This window comes from Homalodisca vitripennis, chromosome 5 (assembly GCF_021130785.1).
Source record: "Homalodisca vitripennis isolate AUS2020 chromosome 5, UT_GWSS_2.1, whole genome shotgun sequence".
Taxonomy (NCBI): Eukaryota; Metazoa; Arthropoda; class Insecta; order Hemiptera; family Cicadellidae; genus Homalodisca; species Homalodisca vitripennis.
In genome coordinates, this window is record NC_060211.1 from 167,327,451 (window position 1) to 167,351,804 (window position 24,354).

General features: G+C 32.9%; 1 protein-coding gene and 1 pseudogene across 6 annotated transcripts in view; one reads left to right on the forward strand and one right to left on the reverse strand.

The window, feature by feature from the left end:
- Nucleotides 1-12,527, reverse strand: part of LOC124363115 (proton channel OtopLc-like) — a 45,869-nt gene extending 33,342 nt beyond the window's left edge. For 3 of the 6 annotated variants that reach the window (XM_046818249.1, XM_046818246.1, XM_046818243.1), the window contains exons 1-2: nucleotides 12,369-12,483; nucleotides 179-453 (exon numbers count right to left, since the gene is read on the reverse strand). In XM_046818249.1, the coding sequence (XP_046674205.1) occupies nucleotides 179-366 (188 nt within the window). In that variant the 5' untranslated portion in view covers nucleotides 367-453; nucleotides 12,369-12,483. Of the gene's footprint in view, nucleotides 1-178; nucleotides 1,657-12,368 lie in introns of those variants that run through there. The other 3 variants (XM_046818244.1, XM_046818248.1, XM_046818245.1) reach the window with 3 other exon arrangements.
- Nucleotides 12,528-21,918: 9,391 nt separating this feature from the next.
- LOC124363116 overlaps nucleotides 21,919-24,354 on the forward strand; it is a 31,403-nt pseudogene continuing 28,967 nt past the window's right edge.

Genomic DNA, 24,354 nt, shown 5'->3' on the forward strand with positions numbered 1-24,354 from the left:
ATAAAGATAAAACTACTAAAGTATCCCAAGATCGTCAAATATGGAAGACCATTACAGTAAATACAAAGAGTAATTTCTATGACTATTTATATTTCAAAACTATTTTACACTAATACTGTTCATTCATTTATGGATTCTCTCCGTCTTAACCTCCACAGCCTTCTAGACAGTTCAGTACCTTTTCGGCTGCATTGGAACAGCACCCACTGGTCGTTTCTTGGCCTCCATCTCCTTGTTGGTGAAGTTGTTCTTCTCGGGCGTGATGTCACTGCCTCCGTGAGCGCGGGAGACAGGAAGTGTTGCCATATTGTCCACCGACTCCACCGCCTCCACAGTCGCCACCTTCACTTCTCCCCCACCCAACATGTCTCGACTCGACTCACACTACTATATGCACAGCACTCATTTTCGTTGTCAGTTGATGTTAGTTCGTACGGAATGAGACTACCACTCCTACAATGCCCCGACAGACGTGCCACAAGTTAGGTAGGTGAAGGAGGAAATACGTTGGAGAAATAAAATCGTTTTATCATCACGAGACGTAAGTTGGGGACGAAATTAATTATTATGACAACAAACATCACATTTTGGAAAGTTTATGTTTAGTCAAAAACAGTAATTTTACATGCAACCGTAGTAAGATCAAAGATGAATATTGATTAAATATTAAGAACCAAAAAACAGACAAGAGTATGGATTTTATATTTCAAGTTATATGCAAATGTACATTTTATATCTTTAGTACATACTTGATACTAAGTTGCGAGTATAATATAAATAGACAATTTATAGAGTATAGTAACTTTCTGAAAAATTAGATAGGCATTACAACCTATAAAAAGAACTAAATTTGGTAAAATCTAAGTGACATTATTTTTGTTATTCAATTTTTAAAACTTCTTTTCTTGATAAACTTTGGTATGAAGGAAAACAAACTGTTTTTTTAACAAAAAGTAACAAGACTTTGAAAACCCACTGCTGAGAGAGGTAGAACATAGGACATTATTAAATGATTGTGGCTGATAGATCTGATTTAAATTTTGCCTTAACTTGATCATAAACAATCAATACCCTTCATACCATGTTGTTCTGTCTCTCTAATTTTGATTGATGAGATCTCTCACAATTCTGTGGGCGACAACATCATGAGATCAAGACGTTCGAGTTGTTTCATAAACAATTACGAAAATTAACTTCCCTATAGCGGTTTATAAGTAAAAAAACTCACAATCCCTGTAATTGTGTTAAAAATGTTCAGGGCCCTTGTGTTTGAAATGAGGTTAACTAAAACCTCTCTGCTAATTGTTGGCATTCTAAATTCGTCCTCCACTCCTGACACAAGAGATCCTTGTCTCTACTTGTCCCACATGGAGCAGTCCTGTTTTGAATTGTAAATTACGTCACCTTGTTGCTACTGCTACTGCACTATACTTAATAAGTTTTTCCTGTAGGTCAGCTATATTTTGTGGTCTTCTTACAGCAGTTCACACATAATAGAAAAGTAAGAAAAACCTTACTATTATCGTTTCCCTGATTAGTCCATTCAATCTGTGTTCAATCTTCAACAAGCACGTGTTACCGTCACGTTTTACTACGTAGGTGTTTTCAAACTCTTCATATTTTAATATGTTTTAAAATATGCTAGTTATTCAAAATTCAAATTATTTATTGCACATTGGGATTTGAATAATTACATAAGTAATACGAACATGTGCATGGTCAAGTTTTTTAAAAGTATAACTAAAATACAAGCGTTGCAGAATGTACTGCATGTATTGTTAACATTGTATTATGTCTATGAAGAATATTAAATCATCCTTATTTTATACATTCTTTTTCAAATAAAGAAGTTTTATGAATTGGAAAGGCAAGAAGAGAAGTGTCTAGTATCATTATTATGCTGATTTTTTTATTGATTAAGGTTTTTGGATTTGTATGGACTAAGTTCAATAATTCAAAAATATATAAACCTGGTAGTGTGAGTATTTTACATTTTTTTAAATAGCGGTCGGCAGCTCTCTCTAGTTTGCACCAACCATTGCTCTCAGAACGTCTTTTTGGGGCATGAATACTTTTTCAAAATCAGGAGATGAACCCCAGAGTACAATACCATATTTCAGGATCGATTGTACATAGGCATAGTATACCAGTAGAAATGCATCGTACTGCAATGATTATTGATTTAGGATTTTATGTATGGCACACTATGCTCCAAAAATGTTGGGTTATATACTGTGCAGGATCAACACAGCGTAGAATAGTTTTGGAAATTTGAGCAACCCTATGTAAGGGTGCACTTAGATAAAAAGTGCATAGAGCCAGACTCAAGAAAGAAGCTATCTCGTCTAAAGTGTTGCTATAAAGTCAGTGTGGCAGGGCCGAGATAGGAACTACGGCGTGAGATTACCAACATCAGCTCCGATCTAATATTAATGGATCCTCTCCGCCTCAACACACCTCCACCTTGGCTCGTCAGTCCTGAACTTGGGCCGATTTTCATTTTTTTTCAATTTAGCATTGCTTTCTCGTTGACTTTTACTCATTAATTTGACAACAGTCTGGTTCGGAGCCCTCCATTAAACTTCAATCTCATTACTGATTCGCTTTTAACTTTCTATCATCATAATTGGGGTGTGAAATAATGTCTGCTTTTCCTAATAAAAGCCCTGAAAACATTAACTTCCTGGGAAGTCACTTACTTATCCACTCAACATTCCTATAAATGCTTCCCTAATGGATAATATTGAGTTTAGACTTTATCATGAATTGGCATAGATCATTGTAGGTGCAATTGAGGTTATTTTCTAACATAATCTAACATAACCTAAGGGTAACATAATCTAAGGGTTTCATAATGTAACCTATCCGATAACCTAAGGGATATGTTACAAGATATATCTGTGTTATATATTTTGTAACATATAATGATGGCAAAATGTTCCAAATCCTATTATCCTTTCTGAAGAGAGAATTAATATTCTCATTTCTCATGACTACTAGAGTATGTAGGACTGGGAGGTGGATGAGTTTCTTTCTTATTCAACATAAGATGTTGAAACAACAATACAATTCATCACCATTAAAAGATACCAGCTCTTAATATAATCCTTTACAGTATTTATTCTGTAACTTTATATTATGTTACAGCGAATGATCTATTGTCTCCCACTGTAAAGTAGGATTTTTTACTTATTTTGGTGCTAATTATTTTTATTTTTTATTAATTATAATTGAATATACATTTATTTTAAATTATAAATAATTTTACAGCTTATTAAATTGAAACTCATATCATTGATATGGAACCAGAAACATAACTTTAGCATTTAACGAGACGACCAAAACATGTAAAAAAATGAAATTTTGACCCATTTCAACAACTGCGGTTATATACGTTTTTGAATACTAATAAGAAGTATAATCAGTTTGCAGAAATAGCTTAGAACACAAATCAGTGCACCATATTTAATGTCATTCAGAAGGACCAAATCTGAGTCCAACCCTCCTTAATCTCAAACACCACCCTTTTTTATCACCCCACATCTGCATTAACAAGAGCCTCCTCCTCGTTTAAAGATAACTCAATTTTGGATGCTAATTTAAAAGGCAGCTGCAAACATTCTGACAATTTGACGTGCTAATTAAAAATAATCAGACTATTCCTGATTGGATTTTTGAAGAGTTCTGTGCAATTCCAGAAAATTTAGTCTATTGAAAGGACATTTTGAGAAACCACTAGTGTTAAAGATATAATAACTTTTTAATGCAACCAGATGATCCTATGACAAGGCCTCTTCAACGTCCAAACTATTCACAGTGCAGCTAAATTATCTTATAAATAAAAATGAACCTCTAAATGTTTTGCAAAACGCTGATCTCAGGAAGGCTGGACCAGATCAACTAATTAATTTTAACCCTACAACTGGCAATCAACATTATAATGTCAATATGGATAGATTTATACGTGGCAATCAACATTATAATATCAATATGAATAGATTTATATGTGGCAATCAACATTATAATGTCAATATGAATAAATTTATATGTGGCAATCGACATTATAATGTCGATCTGAATCACACATGTTTTGACAGTTCATTTAGTACATAAATCAACACTTCCACCACTATTTATAAACCATTTCAAACAGAAAGAATTGCTAGTTTCAATGGTGAAATTTTTTTTGCTGTCTTTGCAATAGTGATGTTACAGTGACATCATAAAACTTGTCAGAAAAATCATTTTCATCTAGCCATTTTGAAAATTAGTGATATACCATGGATATGGTGTATAGCTTTTTACAGCTTTGTTTTAGGTTATACTATGCTAAATTTTGGTATATTTAAGAATTATTTAGTGTACAAATTGTATTTATTTTTGTAAATAATCGGACCCATAGTTACAAATTTAGATACGCCCCATTTTTTCAAAAATAACAAATTTAGAAATTGGTTATTAATTTTTTATTGTTTTTTAGTGCATGTAATTCTCTAAATTTAGGCATATTTTCAAAATATTCGTATCCAGAGTAAAAAATTTAGCTTTTCGTGCACTATTTGTAGTTTTACATTAGTGTATATAATTTTCCTACAAAAGAACTTGGATAGTATTATATATTCTCTGAAATTAGATAAAATGAAGAATAAATTGGCTATTTCAGATTCTAATATTTATAATATTATCGTTATTTACCAGAGGCAGCCCCACCACTTAAAATAGTGTAGTCATTTTATTTTTTATGGCATAATGTTTTTATACCATAATTATTTCCAAATTTTTCAGAAAAAATAATGTATTACACATATAGGTTTATAGTAAAAATGTGATTTTTACAACATGTTTAAAATACGGGTACAAAACACTAAGAAATTCCCTGCCATCTGAGGAAAAAACGACTGCCAGTTCGAGGGTTAAAAGATATTTTTTGAAGTCTGAGAAAGGTTTTCATGGATTAAAAAATTTAAAAACTTTTCTGTAATATTTTAGAATTTGGAAAATTTAATGATAATATTAATGAAACATAATCAAACTTTAACTGACTTAACTCCCGTTGCCATTTTCAGCTGAAATTAGCCAAAGAGGCAGATACATTTATTTACATTTCAATACACAGTTTTTTTTAATGGATTGAGATACTGAGCAATAGGTTTGTAGCATTGAACTTAACATTTCAAAAATATCAAATTATGTCGTGCCTACCTATTTAAATTATTACACCTAATTACAATATGGCGGATTCAAAATGGCCACAAAAAATAGCCAACCTGAGGAGTAACCTTTATTTTCAAATAATATCAGTTTTATTACAGAGACAAGAGCCCTTTGTATAGCAACCATCATGGAATTGCTAAAATTTCTTACATTCATATCACAACATTTTCATTCACACAATTTTACAATTACGCCAATTTTACAATTCTTCACCAATATAACCCACTTTAAACAGCAAAATCAGTCGTCCAATTGGAAAGTCGTCCAGTTAATATGCCAAAAACTCCCCTGCTTTATAAAATGCTCATGGCGCCAAAAGGCGTTTAAGGCGTATTTTGAACGCTTTGTGCGTTTTTTTTTTTATTTTAATATTTTGTATTGAATTTGGCAGTCTGTTAATAAAATTAACACCTGCCTGAGAGGGTTAATTTTCAAAACAAAAACCACGTTCTGTGTCTTGCAGTTTGTAGTAGTTCTCTACCTCGTGTCTATGCATATTTTTTTTGTATGTCACGGCCTCTGGTTAAGGCACACTTATACACACAAAAAAGTGGTTTCCAAAATGTATAGACACGGTAGAGTCAACAGCTGCAATTCCTTGAAAGCTTTTAAAATGTACATATTTTAAGCCACTCTAAGATTTATCATGCATTCCATAATTTATTTAAAAACTGTATAATATTGGAAAAACTGATACGCATTTTATGACGTAATGGTTTGTTGTTACAGTGACCAACTGTGGCTATCAAGCTCTGAGCCGGGCGTTCAAACTACCGTAATAGCTTCACGCAAATATCTCGCCACATCATCTGGTGTTGACGGCCTGGACTGGGGACATTCCGGTGATATGTGACCTGTTTTTTGCTACCCACCCAAGAGCAACACGATCTGCCTTTCTTGTTTTGATGCGATCTGGTCGATTCCCTCGCCCATTCACGTGCAGTCGATTAGAAACAGGAAATGCGGAATCTATTCGCGCTCTGTTATTGTTTAAAATATAAATAAATACAAGTCATCCCGATTTACCTATATAATTCATAAGAAATTAAATTTTGCACATTGGCATGTACAGTGAAAAGTTTATGAAATTTATTTGTTTGATTTTTTCAACGAGATTAATTTTTCTAGTAAAAACACGTCACTTCCAAAAGTATGACTCAAGTAAATACTGTAAAAATTAACATTTTTATCTTCAGCCGTTTTAATTTGGGCCTGATTACAAAATTACCTAAATGTCCTACTTTAAATACAAGCATACTTTTACGTGGATTAATAAAAAGAATTCTACTTGTGTTATATTTAGGGAAGCTATCTTAAAGCTATGACTTTATCATTAAAATGTCCAAACTTATCATTCCTTGCCAAGGATGAGTGTGAAGATGAAAGACTGACATGGCTCTTGGATCTCCATAAGAGGCGGCCCCTACTCCCTAACCTTACCCTTCCTGAATATCCTGTCACTCCGGAAGCAGCGCTAAGGTCCTTAGGACTAAGTGTAATTTATAAGCTTCTTGTCCTAAGATAACAAAAAAAACTTTATCATTTCCCTATTTCTGATGCCAGTGGACGAACATATATTATAGACAACATTCTGTGTATTGGTTTTTATCATCCACCACAAGACCCACAGGAATCTTATTTATTTTTCGATACTGTCTAAATAATTGCGGGTTACTACATGTTCGTCAACATTTTGCGGTGTGGTCATCTCAATCGAGAGTGCGGAGCTACGCAGAATCGGACAGGGGCGACCTGTCGCGGTTTGTCGACCAGTGAGTAATCCAAAACACGTTTCTATCCGATACTAGTAGACAAGGCGCTCCTGTTACACCGTACTACCGCCAGGGCCAAGGTCTGGTCATGCATGGGCTTCTCTCCCACAGTGATGGTGGAGGACCCCAACCTGGATAGGCTTAGTATACATAAGCCTACACAGTCACGCCTGTCTGTACCAGAGGACTATTGACGGAGCAAACCGCGATAAGTGCAAAAACATCTGTGATCTGACCTTCAAAACTTCAGATTATTTAAAAAAAAACCTGTCTTAAATCTATGTTTAAACTGATCTTTCATTGATATCAAAGCAATGTCCTTGAATCTCTGTTACTAATTCAAGAGCCATAGTAGATATTTAGTTTAGACATTTAGACGTCTGAAGGGTGGGCGTTATTCGTAGCATACATTCTTCCGATAGCAAACATTACAATAAACATTTTAGGGTCAGGTTCCGTTATTTCACCCCAATGTTTTTAAATCGCTACTATAGCCACGGAATTGATTGTTTTAACTATTTATGATCATAGATGAGTACGGAGGTACTAAACTAGATAGACACTGTTTGTTTTCCTTGACGACGTCTTATCTTATCAGCATCAGGCATGCCCAGACTGTTCTTGTTATCGAAATGAGACGAGTGCCTCCGGCCATCAGCGCGGGCTTCGGCAGCACCTGCCGAAGCCCGCGCTGATGTCAATAAAAGAAAAACATCCCTCGAGATAGTACCTATCAGTAAAATATAAAATTCTAGAGGGGCTGATCAGAAATATAAGTTGAAATGATTAGTTCACCTCAAACAATCAATTCCGTGGCTATAGTAGCGATTTAAAAACATGGGGTGAAATAACGGAACTTGACCCATTTTAGAGATATATATCAACATTGCAGATTAATATACATTGGTACAGTGTATAATTAGTATAGTGGTTGATAACTTCAATGTATATTTGGTGGAGATTTCATTATTACATTTATAGATGGTGGAAATTTTATTTCAATAAATGTATAACTCATTATATTTATGAATACTCTAATGGATATACAGTAAATATTTAGTGGACTTAAAAGGATTTATAAATATCCATTGAATGGATATCTGGTGGATATTATAATTATTGATACAAAATTCAGTGGATACACAATGGATATATTGCGGACATTTTAAATAGCCAAGGATGATCTAAAGTATAGAAAGTGCACATTGGTGGATTTATCAAATGTACATAGAATATCTACAGAAAAGCCACAGGATATACGTGGTAGATGTACAAATACAGAATCCGGACATTTGGATATTCCACGTATATCTTGTGGATACCACTGTATTACCCATGTATATCGTGAATATCCAAGGTGGACATATACTGTATATACAACGGATTCCCTCCCTTTAGGGGACTATTTGATATGACTCAAGTAATCTATTGATTATTAATTGATAATTATAGGTTTGTGCTGTATGGGTAAGTTGTATCATCAATGTTCAACACGCAAAAATGTTAAACAAGACGTGTTTTCTACTAATATTTTAATATTAAAAAATAAATATAAGTGAATATAACTTTGAAGATATCTTAATACTTTAAGATAAAAATATTTAAAATTTATAAAATGTTAATCAACATTTTGTTATTTATACAGGGTGAATATAAAGTCAGGACCCCCCCCTCTACTTTTTTCTATAGGTAATATAAGGAGATATCCTTTGGGTAGTGGTACAATATGGAAAGGAAATTTCATTTTATGATATTGAAATTTTTTGCCCTCCAAAATTTCATATTTTGGGGGCAACCCAAAAATTTCAAATGTAAACCCCTATCAAGTGACCCCTCATTTTAAAGAGTATGAAAAATCATGAGGGGTCACTTGAAAGGGGTTTTACATTTGAAATTTTTGAAAAATTTCGCATTTTTAGGGGACAAAAAAATTTTCAATATCATAAAATGACTTCCTTTCCATATTGCACCACTACCCAAAGGATATCTCCTTATATTACATATAGAAAAAAGTAGAGAGGGGGTCCTGACTTTATATTCACCCTGTATAATATTATGCTCCATACATTTTATCTACTATGTAGAACGCCCTGGACAACAAAGAGTTTTTCACGCTTCTTTTAAATAATTTGTCATTGGTTTCTAATTGAATACACTTTGACAGATTGTTGTCAGATTTGACTCATGCTTAAGACGGACGGTTTCTAAATAAATTTAGCCTGTTTTGCTGAGTTCTGGAGATTTGATTGTATCGTGTGTTGTGATCGTGGAAATCCCTTCCCTCAAATCAATTATATTTAAAGTTTGAATGCAATATTGTTTCTAAAATATATAAACAAGGTAAGACCAGAAGTTCGAATTCTTTAAAAACAGATTTAGATGACTCTCTGAACTATAGTTACTTAATGATTCATATGGACTTTTTTGTAAGTAATTCATTTACATTATAACATCCCCACATAACAATAAATTATGACAAGTGATGATATATAAGGCCATAATCGCCCAAATGTTAATACAGTTGTTGAGCAATATTCACTTACATTTCTCAATACATGCATCCTAAAAGAAACTTTTGAAAAACATTATTGACGTGTTTCTACTCGAGTCGTAAAGCCTTGGCAGCAGACGATGTAGCCCTCTCACAATTGGTCAAATTGAATACGAAATACATAAATTAACCCTTTCACTTCCAGCGTCCGGTTCGTTGAACGGAGGGATAATCGGTTATCACGTATCAACTGCCGGGTGCAGCAGTGAAAGGATGAAGATAATTAACAATAAGAACAGCTCAAAGCTATAAACTATAGTGATTTTACTGTACCACCATTAATATTAGAAATATTATCTTAACGCGAGCCTTACAATTAACAGAAATATCTTAATTTTAAAATAAAATCGTTTTTTAGTAATGTAATCTAACGACTGCCCATCCTACAAAACATTTATCGGCCTGTAGAAAACTAACAATGGAGTGTTTTTAGCTAAGTGCAGAACAAGATCGGAATAAAACACTAGAGTCTGTATAGCACTTCGTCATTGTGGAGTAACGAAACTGCTTCTACGTGTGAATCATGTGATATTTTCCTATTATAATGATGCTGTTTTAGGGAAATTCGAGCAAAATTTCTCTGTAAAATACTTTTACACATTGTAAAACAAAATTATAATACATTATCGTGTAGTAAAGCACAATGCTGCCCTTTAAATCATGGCATAGGGAGGAAAGCATTTCAAGAACAGGAGTAGTAGCATCTGGAATTTCAAGAGAATAGTGAAGGTGCGACCTTGAAAACGTAATTAAATTCATAATGCCAAATACAGTGTCTGTAACTAATGAAAGTGGTACATAAAGTGAATGCCACTAAGGTTTTTTTACAAACAGTTCTTAAATGTGTTACCAACAGCAACTAATCCGGTTTTGTTGCGAAGCTAAGAACTTAGTGTAACACGCAAGATGACGCTGTGCGTTGTTTAGAAACACTAATGTTTGTATACAGTACATTATAAAATGAACCCTTTGAAAGTTCTTTGGCAGTTCAGGTGAAGGAAAAATTGTAACTATTGTGGAGTGCAAGTTGTGTGTGTGAGTGACTTAAGCCAATGACGAAAATAATGTAGGAGGCGAAGAAGTTCCATAAATTTTCGAGGAGTCAAAAGCTCAAAGTAAAAAAAACAGAGTTTCGGGTTCAGCTACATTGGTTAGATTCCACAATTCCGTTTCCAACGCCGTTCTAACACCAGACATGCAGGAAACTTCTCACTTCCCCAACACCACCTGAGTCTGTCGGAACAAAAACCCACCTACAAAGGTGCCCTCTTTTTCAATAACCTGCCAGAGCACCTAAGGAGGGAACATCCAAAGCGCCTCAAGAAACAGCTGACAGCATGGCTTCTGGATCGACCGTTCTACTCGGAGGGAGAATTCCTGAATACCTCATTCAACATATAAATTGATACTGAACCTTATCTAATATTGACGCATGGCTGTTCTCTATGAATATGTCAAATAAAGAGTTGTCTATCTATTGTTGTCTATTGAATTCCACGCCTTCATCACGCGACGATGACCTAGGCCACATCGCGTCAAGGATCAGTGATGACGTCATATGATACTGGAAGATTTATACCAAACACAAATACCTTGATATCAGCTCACTAAAGTAGCAATATTACAGAATCATGCTTCAAATTATTCTACAACTTGGGGAGGGAATCATCATCACACATCCCACTTCCTCCTGAAGTCGCCACTGTCAACTTCAGGGCTATGACATGCATTCTTCTTCGGTGAATTCAATTTCTAAAATTTGATGTAACCTCCCCACGCCCAAATCGTGGAGGGGTCACGGACCGTTTTAATCAACATCACGTTTTTAATAAACAACGACCCGAACACTTTTCAACGCCCGTGAAAGCGCCCCACTAGTCGAGGCGGGCCGAGGGGAGGAGAGGGTAGCTGTAGATTTTCCGTCTCGATGCGCTTTCAATATTCCGACCTAGAACAATGGAGTCACCGGGTCGCGCTGATTGCAAACAATGGAAACCACCACAATTGGACAACGTAGTAATTCGATAAATATGGAACCACGCTGTGAGAACTGATGGGCTGAGAGAACTTGGGCGAACTGCGGAGAGCATAATTTGCTGATGGAGTCGCCAAACAAAGAGCGCAAGAGGTTTGTGTGCCTACACAATCGCGGCGACGGGTCGGGGTCACGTCGTGCAATCAAGTAGGCAGTGGCAGTGGCTGTGGACCAGTTCACGCACAAAGCTTGGCCCCGTCAAATATTCAGCACTAATAAGGCGTACTGTACATTGTTCTCTCACGGTGAATGTTTTAGCGCGAAACACCAATCCTTTACTCTCTCACCCATTGTCACGTTAATGTTTAGGACCGTAACAGGCGGTATCAAACGCCAGGCCATAATTTATGCGACATTATATTTTCCTTGTTCCCAGTTTAAAGGATACGAAACATTGTACTTTAATTCATTATTTACAACTTTATTAATACATTAGTTTCGAATTTGTAGGCTTTAATTATTGATTGTGTTTGGTGTAAAGTAGTTCCAGTGCATAATCACGAATCATGTTCAACATATAATACATTTTTACTGCTCACAACGAAAACAAACAACAACTTGAAACCAACAATCTATTTTTTATGTAAGGTTCTATACAGGAAATCGTGTTTGAAAAAGTAAGGGTGTGAAATTTTTAGCAGCAAACCGCTGAAAATTTTATATGGCACGGCTGTCAGTGCAAAATAAAAATTCTTCCTCCCCCACTTCGCACTCGGGCCGAGTCCGCCGCGATTCCGGCTACAGATCGGTGGATCACCGCTAAAACTACGCAACAACGTAAGAAACAACAATGAACCATGTTACGGCAGGTGTCACCGCGACGGGTCACTTCACCAACAATAGTTTATCTCACATTAACAGCTCACCAGTACAGATACGGGTACGGTCGGGCCACGGGCAGCACGAATACTGGGGTGGTGTTCGGGTACGATCACGTGATTCCGGCGAGCCTTCCCATTGGCTCACAGCTCGGTCCAGGGATGCTGTGCGGAGGCTCTAGCCAGATATCGACTCGACCCACAGCCACCCTACGTACAGCCCGCCCCGCGCACCTTTTACTATCCAGCTCCGCTTTATCTTAAACATATAAATTTCCTTTACATATATAAGGAGACTCCGCATATAATACCTCCCTTTACCGTCCATCCCCGCCCCGCCCTGGCACTAACAAATAAAAACATTTACAGCTGCTAAATCCTTTGACTTAAAAACTCTTCGCTCGGAATGTAATCAACCCAGGGTAGAACACGTCGACGTTAACTGTGACGACGTTAATAAGGAAATATAATCAGGGCATTTAAGAATCGATACAATTTACAATGGGTACATTAGGACAAATTCAAAAACTCAACGGAAAAATTGCATCCTTTACGAGGGGGAAATAGAAGGTTTCAAAATGTGCTACATCACTGAAGTTTGATTCAGGACATACAATACGTTTTCCATGTGAAACCGAACTCAACATGTGCGGTACAAAACGAGTTTTTTTATTTTAAATTCTCACATATTTACGTTACAAACGTACACTTCATAGGTTGATAAGTACAGTAAGAGTTGGGAGACCTATGATACAGAGTATCATAATTATGTGTGTTATTAATGAGTGGTACGTCAGGCTTAGGCCTGTCGCTGGACATTGGATAGACCACTCTGCACGAATTGGGTTCATGTTCTTACGGTAGCCTATTCGTTGCGGTCATCGCCCAGTTCAGCTTACATTAATGGCCGCCATCACGGAAATAGACTTCTCTTGAAAAAAAAATACAACAGTGTTTCGAGTACTTCGTATTTGCCTCCTATATACATAAACCGACACAGCGGACTATCGAAGGATCCAACAGACGGAGTAACGAAAGCCTTCACCGAACTGGCTGACCTTTTCCAGGAAGACAATTGATTATCAATAACTGGAAATGTTTATTTTTCATGTTTATTATTAATTGTGGAAAGTTTCAGGTTGTAGTCATGAAAGGAGAATGACTGGCAATAGCACGTCCTGACCAACCTAACTTCTGATCAAACCGACTGTGACCGTTGGACCCAAAAATTTATAATGGTTCTTCCTTGGACCTAGAGGAACTTTAGTACCAAGTTTCAAAGTCTCTAGGACTTTCCTCTCAAGAGTTATCTCGCACAGACGGACAGACGGACATATAAACAACACGGTTTTAAGAATATCCTGTCGGTTGTTTGCATCAATGAGGTTACAGTAATGTTCTCCTTCTTATTCCTTTTAGAAGATGGTCGATTACGAAAACTTGCACAAGGAACAGTTTTAGAGATCAGTCATATTACTCGACCTCAGTGTACGTACTTATATTGGTGATGAAGACAATAGCACAAAACTTCGCTGGGACTTTGGTCGTTTGAACTTGAGCCAATAGTACAATGCGCTTCCAACACTACTGTATTATTAATTTCACTCCCCTTCTATCCACCGATCCTTCCACTGGCTAACGATATCTAATGCTAGAACTTCCGGAGAATTAAATATTTAATACAACCCTAAGGCCTAACCCCCCCCCCCCCCCACCCCCCCCCCCCCCCACCCCCCCCCCCCCCCACCCCCCCCCCCCCCCACCCCCCCCCCCCCCCACCCCCCCCCCCCCCCACCCATTTTATTCGTTTATTTTTTTAGTTTTAGAATTTTTTTCCTATTTTGAGTGTTGTCAGGGAGCCAATTCTTTTAGTATTAAGTGGTTTCCAGTCGATACTTTTAAATTTGATTTCATTAACTATATTTGAACTACTTCTAAGGGTGACTTGTTTAAATGTAGATTAGAATAAAGTATTGAAACAATAAAATTGTATCTATAGCTATATTGCAGTTAAATAATATTGGTAGGTAATATGGTCTACAGACAGCAGAAATTTAAATGTAAATTTATACGTAAATGGAATACACCTAAGTTGATTTTAGAAAATACAAAACAAATATTTCATAAATGAAATAATACACAGTTTATACAAATTAAACATCATAAAATTTAGACTAAAGGTGCATTAAAACATGTACTTGAGTGAAATATTTAGACACTAATTAAAATAAAAAGGAAAGCCTTAGTCATGTTTTAGGAGTTCATAAGTTGCTATCGGAATTTCATCAAACATATTTTTTTTTCTTTTGAGACCATTTGGAGTTGAAATCATATTATAAACCCAATTATTGTTGTTTGTGTTATAATAGGAGTATACTACATACAGAAAATGAACTATTCATTTATAGACCCAAAAACATTTATTAATATTGATAAAGTTTAAATTTTTTCTTAGAAGTATTACATCATTTTGAGATGTTCTTGTATCTTGAGTAATTCATTTGATTCCTTGAGGAACACATATAAGACTTGGTCATATATATGCTACTCCTTCCCTTCAAGGATAGAAAGGACTCACAATTTAAAATTGTTGTCATACATAGGATCATAAGAGTTCTTATGATGTGTAAAATATATGTATAGGAAATTAATATTTGGTTATGCTTGCCTGAATGAATATTAGTGACAATGACACTCTCTGACTTCCCAATGTCTTATGAACATTCTAAATATTTTGTCCCAAGTAGAAATTTTTATCTACATAAGAAATTATGATTTTTCCATTCCTCCAAGCACCATGGATGGTGCTACAATTTTAAACTCTTCATCACTCATAACTTTTTAAGAATTTTGATTTTGAGATATTTTTGGAAAATGTATAATTTGTTTATGATATCCAAAATAAAAAGTCAAATTTCTGGAAATATGCTCTGCTTTTTCCTATTAAAACACCTAGAGTTTCCACATTTTTCAACATATCTCTATGGACTATTTTTATTTTTTTTTTTTTTTTTTTTTAGATATTTTTGAATTATTCTATTACATGTTAAATGTGGCTCTGTAAAACCCCAGTTAATGTCATTCATTATTACCTATTTTTATCTCTATTGTAATTCATGTTAATTATTTTTTGAGTCTTAAAATTTGTAACATTTTTACTTTTATATCAAATACTTTCATTTTTTAATTACAGGCAAGAGTTTCTTACCCACACAGTAACAAAACATTTTAAGAAGCAATCTACATATATTTGTATATTGTATGAGGTTTTACAAAGTTTATTGATCATTTTTTTGCCTCTTTACACTATGGAAGGAATCAACCAATATTTATTCCATTTACTTGAAGTTAGCTGATACAGTATATTGGTGACAGATAAGATAATCACTGGGCTGAGATAGGTTTATGTTTGCTTTGACTCAGCAGATTTTTGTGTTGTGATAGTACTAAAAATGGTTGTTCTTAAATTCTAGCATTCACAATAGAAAATATAGCAATTTAAAGATATTCACTTAAAAATAAGTTGATCTCTTTCTAAAGTTGATGGGTTACATAGCTATGTTATTTATAAAGTCACATAATGTGCAAATGTAAAGTAAATCTCCTCCAACCATTATTAATAATGGAAATAAAATAAGAAGCTTTATTTTAAAAAGCTCATTAGAATGCTTGAAGTTTTTTCAAAACTATATTTTATTTGTCCTGTTTTCCCAAAATGTGAAGTACTACTTAAAGCGTTCAATTGAAAAACCCCTATGTAGTGACATGCTAAATAAAAATTTGTCAACGAATATCTGTGTGATAACTTTTAACTCTCAAATTGCTGACTATATTCACTTTATTACTATACGTTTTAAGGAGTTTTGCAAGCATATGTTAATAATAAGTACATACAAATTTACAAAGTGTAACAGTTTTTTCATCAAAAGTTACAGAGTAAAAAAGTATTTATTATGATTACTTAGCGTTCCATGTTGAAAAATTTACTGTATTTTTAAACCAAAATCTTTTTGTGTTTACTTTTTACGTTTAGCATAGCGTAACACTTTACTAAATACAATCAAATAACAATCCAAAATAAAGACAGATCTATTAAAAATAAATTAAAAAATATATATCTATATTAATACTTGTACATTTATTTTTTAGAAAAAAGTAACAAAGAGGAACATGAAGTGTGTTGTTTTTGCCCACTGAAAAACCCTAAAGATTTAGTAGTTAAACAATTACTTAAATACAGAAGTTTCAAGACATAAAAAATAAAGAGAGCATGTAGATAAATTAATATTGCCGTTTTCTAGTTTATTACTATATAATATACGTAGAACAATATGATTAAACAAATTTTTTTCAGAAATTTTTCATTTAATAGCTAACAATGTTGTGGTTAAAATTTATAAGGTTTGAGCTACCCTTTACTCCATTTCTGGGAAAAGGGGGGGGGGAATGATTAAATTAAATTAAAGTTAAATAACAAAAGCACTTAAAATTGTTGTATATATTGAGGAAATATTCAAAGAACAACGGTAATATTTTTATTTTAAAAGTACATTAACTCCAGTTTTATATATCTGTAATTTTTTATAAATATATTTTATTTAACACACTTTTTAAACTTTCTTGTATTTTGTTTCCCATATTCTTTTACAACATGGAGGTTGCCAATTTAAAATGTTGAGTTGCCCCATTTCACCTCCATTAAGAAAAAAGGCCAAATAACAAATTGGAGAAAACAAACTTTAAGAAGTCTATTTAATTGCCTTTAAAACCTTGGATTTTTGTTTTTTTAACATTTAATTATTAAATTGTTTATTAAAAAAAAAACTCAGTTTATTTGGTTTTAATTAGTCTTAATTTCGTCATATGTAAATTACTGTAATTCGTCATATGTTCAGTGGTTGGTTAAAATTACATACTGTGCTAATTTTTTATGTTCTCTTTCTATCGAATTCATCTATTTTGTAACTGCAAAAGAGAATCTTGATCCTTTATATTAAAGTATTTGTGTTTACGCTAGTTTTAGCTAATGCTGCTTTTATGGAAGTATTGGTAAGTTATTGTGTCATAGATTTTAGTGATATTGTTACTTTTGACTGGGATTACTATAAAAATGAGCTCATCCATTATACTTGCACTCAATAAATCGTTAATAAACAATTATTAAATTTCTTAGGTTTTATGTGGTTGTATTTATTATTTGTCAATTTTATTAATCCAAATTGGTGTAAATCATTTACTAAATTGCATACGACGTACTTTAATTCTAATTTATAAAGATTTTTTTTGTCTTAAAGGTGGAATCTAACCACTCAAAAATAAATTATTTACAGAATTTGTGTTGTGTTTTTATTAATATGATTTTTTTAAACATTCTGAAGTAACTTTTAAAATTTTCTCCTTGCATAGCTGTAGTTTAGGTTTTGATATTCTTTGGTGCAAAATCTTTTAGTTTAAAGTAGTGTGATGCATTTAAATCAAATCAAAGAATTCTTTATTGTTAATTTCTTCAAGAAATACAAGGCGTCAAGTTTAAAATGCAATACATTACAGAAGTAAAATTGTATATTACGAAATACAATGATCATGAGTGTCTAGTGGATATGTATATGTATAGTGGATAAAGTATATTTCATGTTTAATTGATATTAGAAACTAAAACCAGCCAAAAAAATTTGCTGGCGGTGCTCAAGATCCAATAAAATCAGTGTTAACTAACTGTTCGTAGCAACGCTGTAGCATCGTAAAATATGTTGCGGTGAGTCTACGACTTACATCTCTAATGATATTGCACCATTAATATTTAGTAACAAAAGCTATATAGTACACTTTTATCAGTAGTAATTACAAATAGCAAAATACCAACTGTCACAAAACTTTATTACTAAATGTAACGAAACAAAAATAATAATTCTATACCCTGAAATTTAAAATAGTGATCTTGTTTAGTAAGAAATACATTTTACAGTTATTATTACACATATTTGAAATTGGTTGCACTGGAGAACTAAATAAATATCAATTATCTATTGAGTAGAATTGATAGTGGTTGATAAGCTGATTATCTGAGGCAATTTCATTGGAAATTTAGATTTCCCTATCTGTAGTTATTGTTCTGTAGTTATTGTTTTAACCATATTTGCCTTATTATTGTGATTAGAGTTTATAGTGGTTACTACATTGCAGCACTAGCCTTTCATGTAATGATATTGTGCAATCAAGAAACTATTCAACAAAGTAGGCCTAATTAAAACAATATAAAAGTGTTAAAAAAGTCATTTTGTGATAAAGGCCTACTTTATGGTTGAAAATTAAACATTACTCAAAAAGAAACTAAGTAGTCAATTTTAATTGTATCTAGTCTTTTTTATTTATTCCTCGTTAGGCATTCCCAACATCATATTAACACCTGTATAAAATAATTAAAGATGGAACCAGTAATATATTTTGTATTCTTGAAAAATTATGTAAGATTTTAAAACCAATAACAACTTTCCAACTTTAATGCTGTGTAAAAACCTTCAAAGTATACTAATTACTTATTTTAAGTAATAGAGTTTTCTAAAATTATTTCAAAAATATACAAATGAGCATTTACATGAAGATAAGTTGTGATTTTTTTTGTTGGTCTGATTAGTTGTTTTCAGCGGTTTGTAGAAGGGCGCAAAAGGCCCTTGAGACTTAAGTGCATGGCAATAGGCCGCCCCTTAGAAGAAAAGTGTCTTAACCCTTTGAGGATTAAGTAATTGCTAAGTATTCCACCTTTTTGTGCAATAAAGATGACTTTTTATGGTCACCACTCACCAGTATATCATTCATACAAAAGTTACGATCCAACTATTTAAAAGCCACCACAGACATTGTGAGTAAGATTTCACAGTAGGTTTTATAGTATCATACAGTTTATATTTTTTATGTAGCAAAGGATCAAGAATCAATACGAACCAATGTTTTAAACTTTAATCATCTTGTAATATTTTATAAACTTTCTAAGTATTGATTACAAATTATTGTATAATATTTTATATATAAATATAACAGTAACTAAATTTAGAAAAAGTGTTTAACTGATTAGTTAGGGAAGGTCGAGGTTTTGCGTAGAAAAGGAAGAAGTGCCTACATGATTTTCACTATTTTATTGCTAAATATACTTAAAAAGGAGTTCATAAAATAATATTTAGTCCAGTTTGTTGTTAAAATCAAAATTGGTGGTATCAAAAATTGTAATCCAAGTTTTGAATTTCTCAGATGAGTATCCTCAACATGCAGTACAATCAGAGTTTTGGAGCAATTTTCTTTTTGGGCTACAGTAAAGTTTTCATTGACTTTTGTCAAAGGTTTCAAGCAGGAGGAGCTGGTAAAAACGGCTCATCTGTAGCTGTAAGTGGAACTGTGTTTAATCTGTTAAACAGTCTGTTTCTGTTCTTAATTAGTGTCGTTATCGTCTGCAAACTGTATGACAGTGCATGCCGCCAGTTCTAGCCACCTAGCTATTGTAACAGATTATATTTATTTTTGTAAAGTTTCCTTCGCTGTAACTTTATGTTGTATGCTGAAACTGCTACACTGTGCTGTGAGTAATATTAGTGTTTTAAAACACAGAAAAAAGTGTTCATCAATTTGTTTTTTTCTATTAAACTACTTGTTACAAGAAAGTTTACTGAATTGGTTAACCAAATAAAGTGATAAAGGAAGTAACAACATCTGTTCTGTATTTAAAGATAATATGATTAAAACTAACGTAATTTATTAACTGGAGAGCGTAACAGGATTGTCAAAATCATTTGCCGATATTATATGTTTTACGGAACTAAACCGCGTAATGTATAATGTAACAGTATCAAGAATCATTCATTGTTGTCCTCTTTATATAAGTATTAATAATGCCATTATAGGCTAGCTAGACTAATTTACGTTCAATGGTTAGGCTACATTACTTTGATACATTTCTTTGTATTTAGTTTTAAATTTCTTTAAGACTAATCTGTGTTTACAAGCCCTTTTAAAGTACTTTGGAAAAGTTATGACATGTTAATTCTGAATCGTAATTTTATCTCTGTTTAATTCACATGTTTGTTTATTACTCTGTAGAAGTATTATTTTTGTTTAAAATTAGTTACTTTTCAGACGTCAGTTTTTAATGTGAGTACTGGCTGGCAACCGATTGTATTCATTTACTTTTCCCTTTTGATAGTGTATTCTTTATTCTAACCCAAATAACTCAGACGTGTAAAAGCTAAATCACTTTGTTTACCGATGAGTGTGTTAAATCAGTGAAGTGATGACGGTTTATACTTGATGATTTACGTAGATAAGGTGAGTTTGATGATTTGGACTGGTAGCATTGTCTCATAGTGATATGAGGATAGCATGTATTACTTCTGACCCCTCTGACTGCTGGACGTGCCCCATTGCCTTCTCTTAGTCACTGAAAAATAGGAATTCGGCATTAGACCTGAATTTCAGCTGAACACCAATTGAGCCAACACTAAAACACCTATAGTTTGATCGTTACCTAAAACCGAAGGCTCTCTTATATACCATTGGCTATCAGGCTATTTTTTAACGACATGCTAAGAACCAGTCGATCTCAGGTAGCATTAATATTACTCACTTCATTCATTCACTACACACGATTTCAAATCACGTTCAACTTAAGAACATAAGATCATTGCATAAATTTAGAGTAACAAAGAATTAAGATTTTTTCACTTTACAATGGCAATTGTAATATAATTAAAACCAGATGAAATGTAATATTAGGTAAAATTATAGAATATAATTCATTATTTTTTTCAATAATTTACAAAAAATACTAAATAAAAAGATACTTTGTAGACTTAAAGTTTATATGCTGAAAGTGATATATTTTGCAGACACTGGATTGAAATTAATATAGAGGGGATGATTTAATGGGATATTTAAAAAATGAAAAATGAATTGTTTTGTCTGAATATCAAAGGAACCTCCTAAATGTTTCATTAAGAAGCATTACTGTAGAAAATAAATTCTCAACTAGCTGCTGTTATTAATAAACTCTGATGGAACTTACATTTACTTTATAAATATTTTCACGAATGTAGTGTGTTTGTGAGAATATTTAAAAAGTAAATGTAAGTTCCTGGGTAGCAAACTGACCAAAGTAATGGTAAATTTCAATTCTTAACTATGTTGTAATAAATCTTTAAATAAAGATAATTAAATTCATAAAATTTAACGTTTCACGTTCTAATCATAATTCGTTCTAAGCATAAACGTTCAAAATGTTTTTAGTGCATATAACTATTTAAATGTTATAGGAAAAGATTTAGTTACTCAAGAGTTTATGTAAATTAGTGTATTATTAAGAAAATTGCTTTAGGTCAACTGACATAAGCTCCATCCAAATAGGTCCACAATAATGTATACAAACTTTATTGTTCATTTTTATTAGAGAATAGTTTATTTTCATTAAATTTTTATTTAGGCATAAGTAGTCTTATTGTAAAGTTCAAACTGTTTCCTTGTGATTAAATTTTTAATTATAACTACGAGTATAACTTATATAGTTATTGTATGGAACAGATAATTTATTTTTTTCTATTTTTTTGCTACCAGAAATTTTTTTATCAGGAAAATAAACACAATCAAATACCTTGATTTCATCTATCCCCACTCATATTTTCCTTTTTCCGAGCACCACTACTAAAACTGTGTTCTAGCATAAATATGTGTTCTGTAACATTACGTTGGTTGTTGTTTATGTTGTACTAATACCCCGCTACCGAGGGAACCTGTGTACATGAACACTGTGGTTTGCTGATTGTACTGATTGTAATGTTCAGCTGCCTTGGTGCGACTGGCAGTGGAAAGTGATGCCTGGTGTGGTTGGGACCTGTGTGGCCGCTTACCTTTTTCATTCCAACATGGCAGTGATTTTCACAGGTGGAGTCGGAAAAAAACGGTTCATCCGTGGCCGTGAGTGTCACTTGTTTGGTAACATTGCTTGCAATCGCTTCCAACGCTACTCTTTAGGCCACACCCACAGAACTATCTCGCTTTAGACATTTGATAATCAGAGTTTAGTTATGTAGCAGTGCTAAAATTGTCTAGATCACTGTAGGAAATAAATAAAACAATGTAAGTAGTTTCAAAATCTTATAAGATCTTTTATTAAATATGTACAGATGAAATTTGGATATTGAAAAAAAAATGCTGTGTGCAAATGTCTGCTTGAAAACAGAGGCAAACTAAGGTTTCTGTTAAAATACCGTGTAATGTATGTGGCAGTGTTACATCCTATTTATTATGGCAACAGTTTGCGTATATTTGCATATGTCAGCTGTTGCCTGTCTTGTTTGTTGGACAGTATTTTAAACACCTCATCAGTTAGAATAGAGTTTGAATAAAATAACATTGCAGAAAGTGACGTGCTCAAGTCATCGTTTTGTAGGATACTCATATAACATAATGTAGTATACTAATGCAGGTTGTGGACCAAATGTAGATTTGATTTATAATGAACATTTTGTTCATGTATAAAGTAATTTGTTCTTTATCATTTATATCATCGACTTTTATTGTTTTTCTTTTGCACAATGAGAATATTTACGTATATGCAACATTATTTAATAAATCCAAACTAGAACATTAAAGTTACTTTGTTTTAGACGATGGAAAGATTGTGACAAATTAGAAAATAATTTCCAAATGCTAAATTTTAAAATGTTTGTTTGGCAGCCATTTTCATCTTAAACTGTGTAGCACGCAATACAAATTTATATTAAATTAATATTAAACTTTCACATATTTAATATTAACATAAATTTAAATTTAACTTTAAACTACCTTTTATTGCTGAAATAAAATACAAATATAAAGTCTTGCTTTTTATGTAATATAATGTTCAAAGAAAATTTTCTTTGTGCTTTTGTGTAGTATAAATCTTTTTAGTAAAATTGGAGAATTATATAAAATTACATGTAGCATGGGCAAAAATTGCATAGTAATTCAATCAATTACTTTTTATTCAGTTTATAACAATTGTCTATTAAAATGATTTATGTATAGTTTTAAAAATGCAGCTTTGTTGAATATTTGTACTTAATGGCTAAAAAAATGTATCATTGGAAAATAAAGTGAAAATTAGCTTGTTTACTCTTTATTGTAAATATTATATTAAATCTATTCAACATTTTTTCTTCTCAAAAATTAACCCCAAATATCTAAGTGCAAAACTAAATTCAACCTATGATATGTAATTAAAAAGTCAATTTAAGGATCTTGTATTTTGTACACTAATACATAAATAAAGTCCTTTTCTCTTCCTATCTTAGTTCATAAACAACAACAATAAAATGGTAAAATCAGTGAAATATAAAAAAATTAAACACAAGGTCACTACAATAACTTACTACTACACAGCAATACTAAACTACTGCTAATAGGTCATTACACACTGATTATGTTCAACAGATGATACAAACACTATAAAAACAGCTGGTTAGAATTCTGATTTTCAAACACGTCTCTACACTAACTTAATTAACTAAGCTACTGCCACTAAGTCACTAAACAGTGGCTATAAGTTCGTCAGAGAATACAAACACCATAACAATTAGATGGTTATTATTCTGAACTACAAACACAAGATCTCTACACTAACTGCATTAACTAAGCTACTGCCACTAGGTCACTAAACAGTGGTTACTAAGTTCGTCAGAGAATACAAACACCATAACAATTAGATGGTTATTATTCTGAACTACAAACACAAGATCTCTACACTAACTGCATTAACTAAGCTACTGCCACTAGGTCACTAAACAGTGACTAAGTTCGTCAGAGAATACAAACACCATAACAATTAGATGGTTATTATTCTGAACTACAAACACAAGATCTCTACACTAACTGCATTAACTAAGCTACTGCCACTAGGTCACTAAACAGTGACTAAGTTCGTCAGAGAATACAAACACCATAACA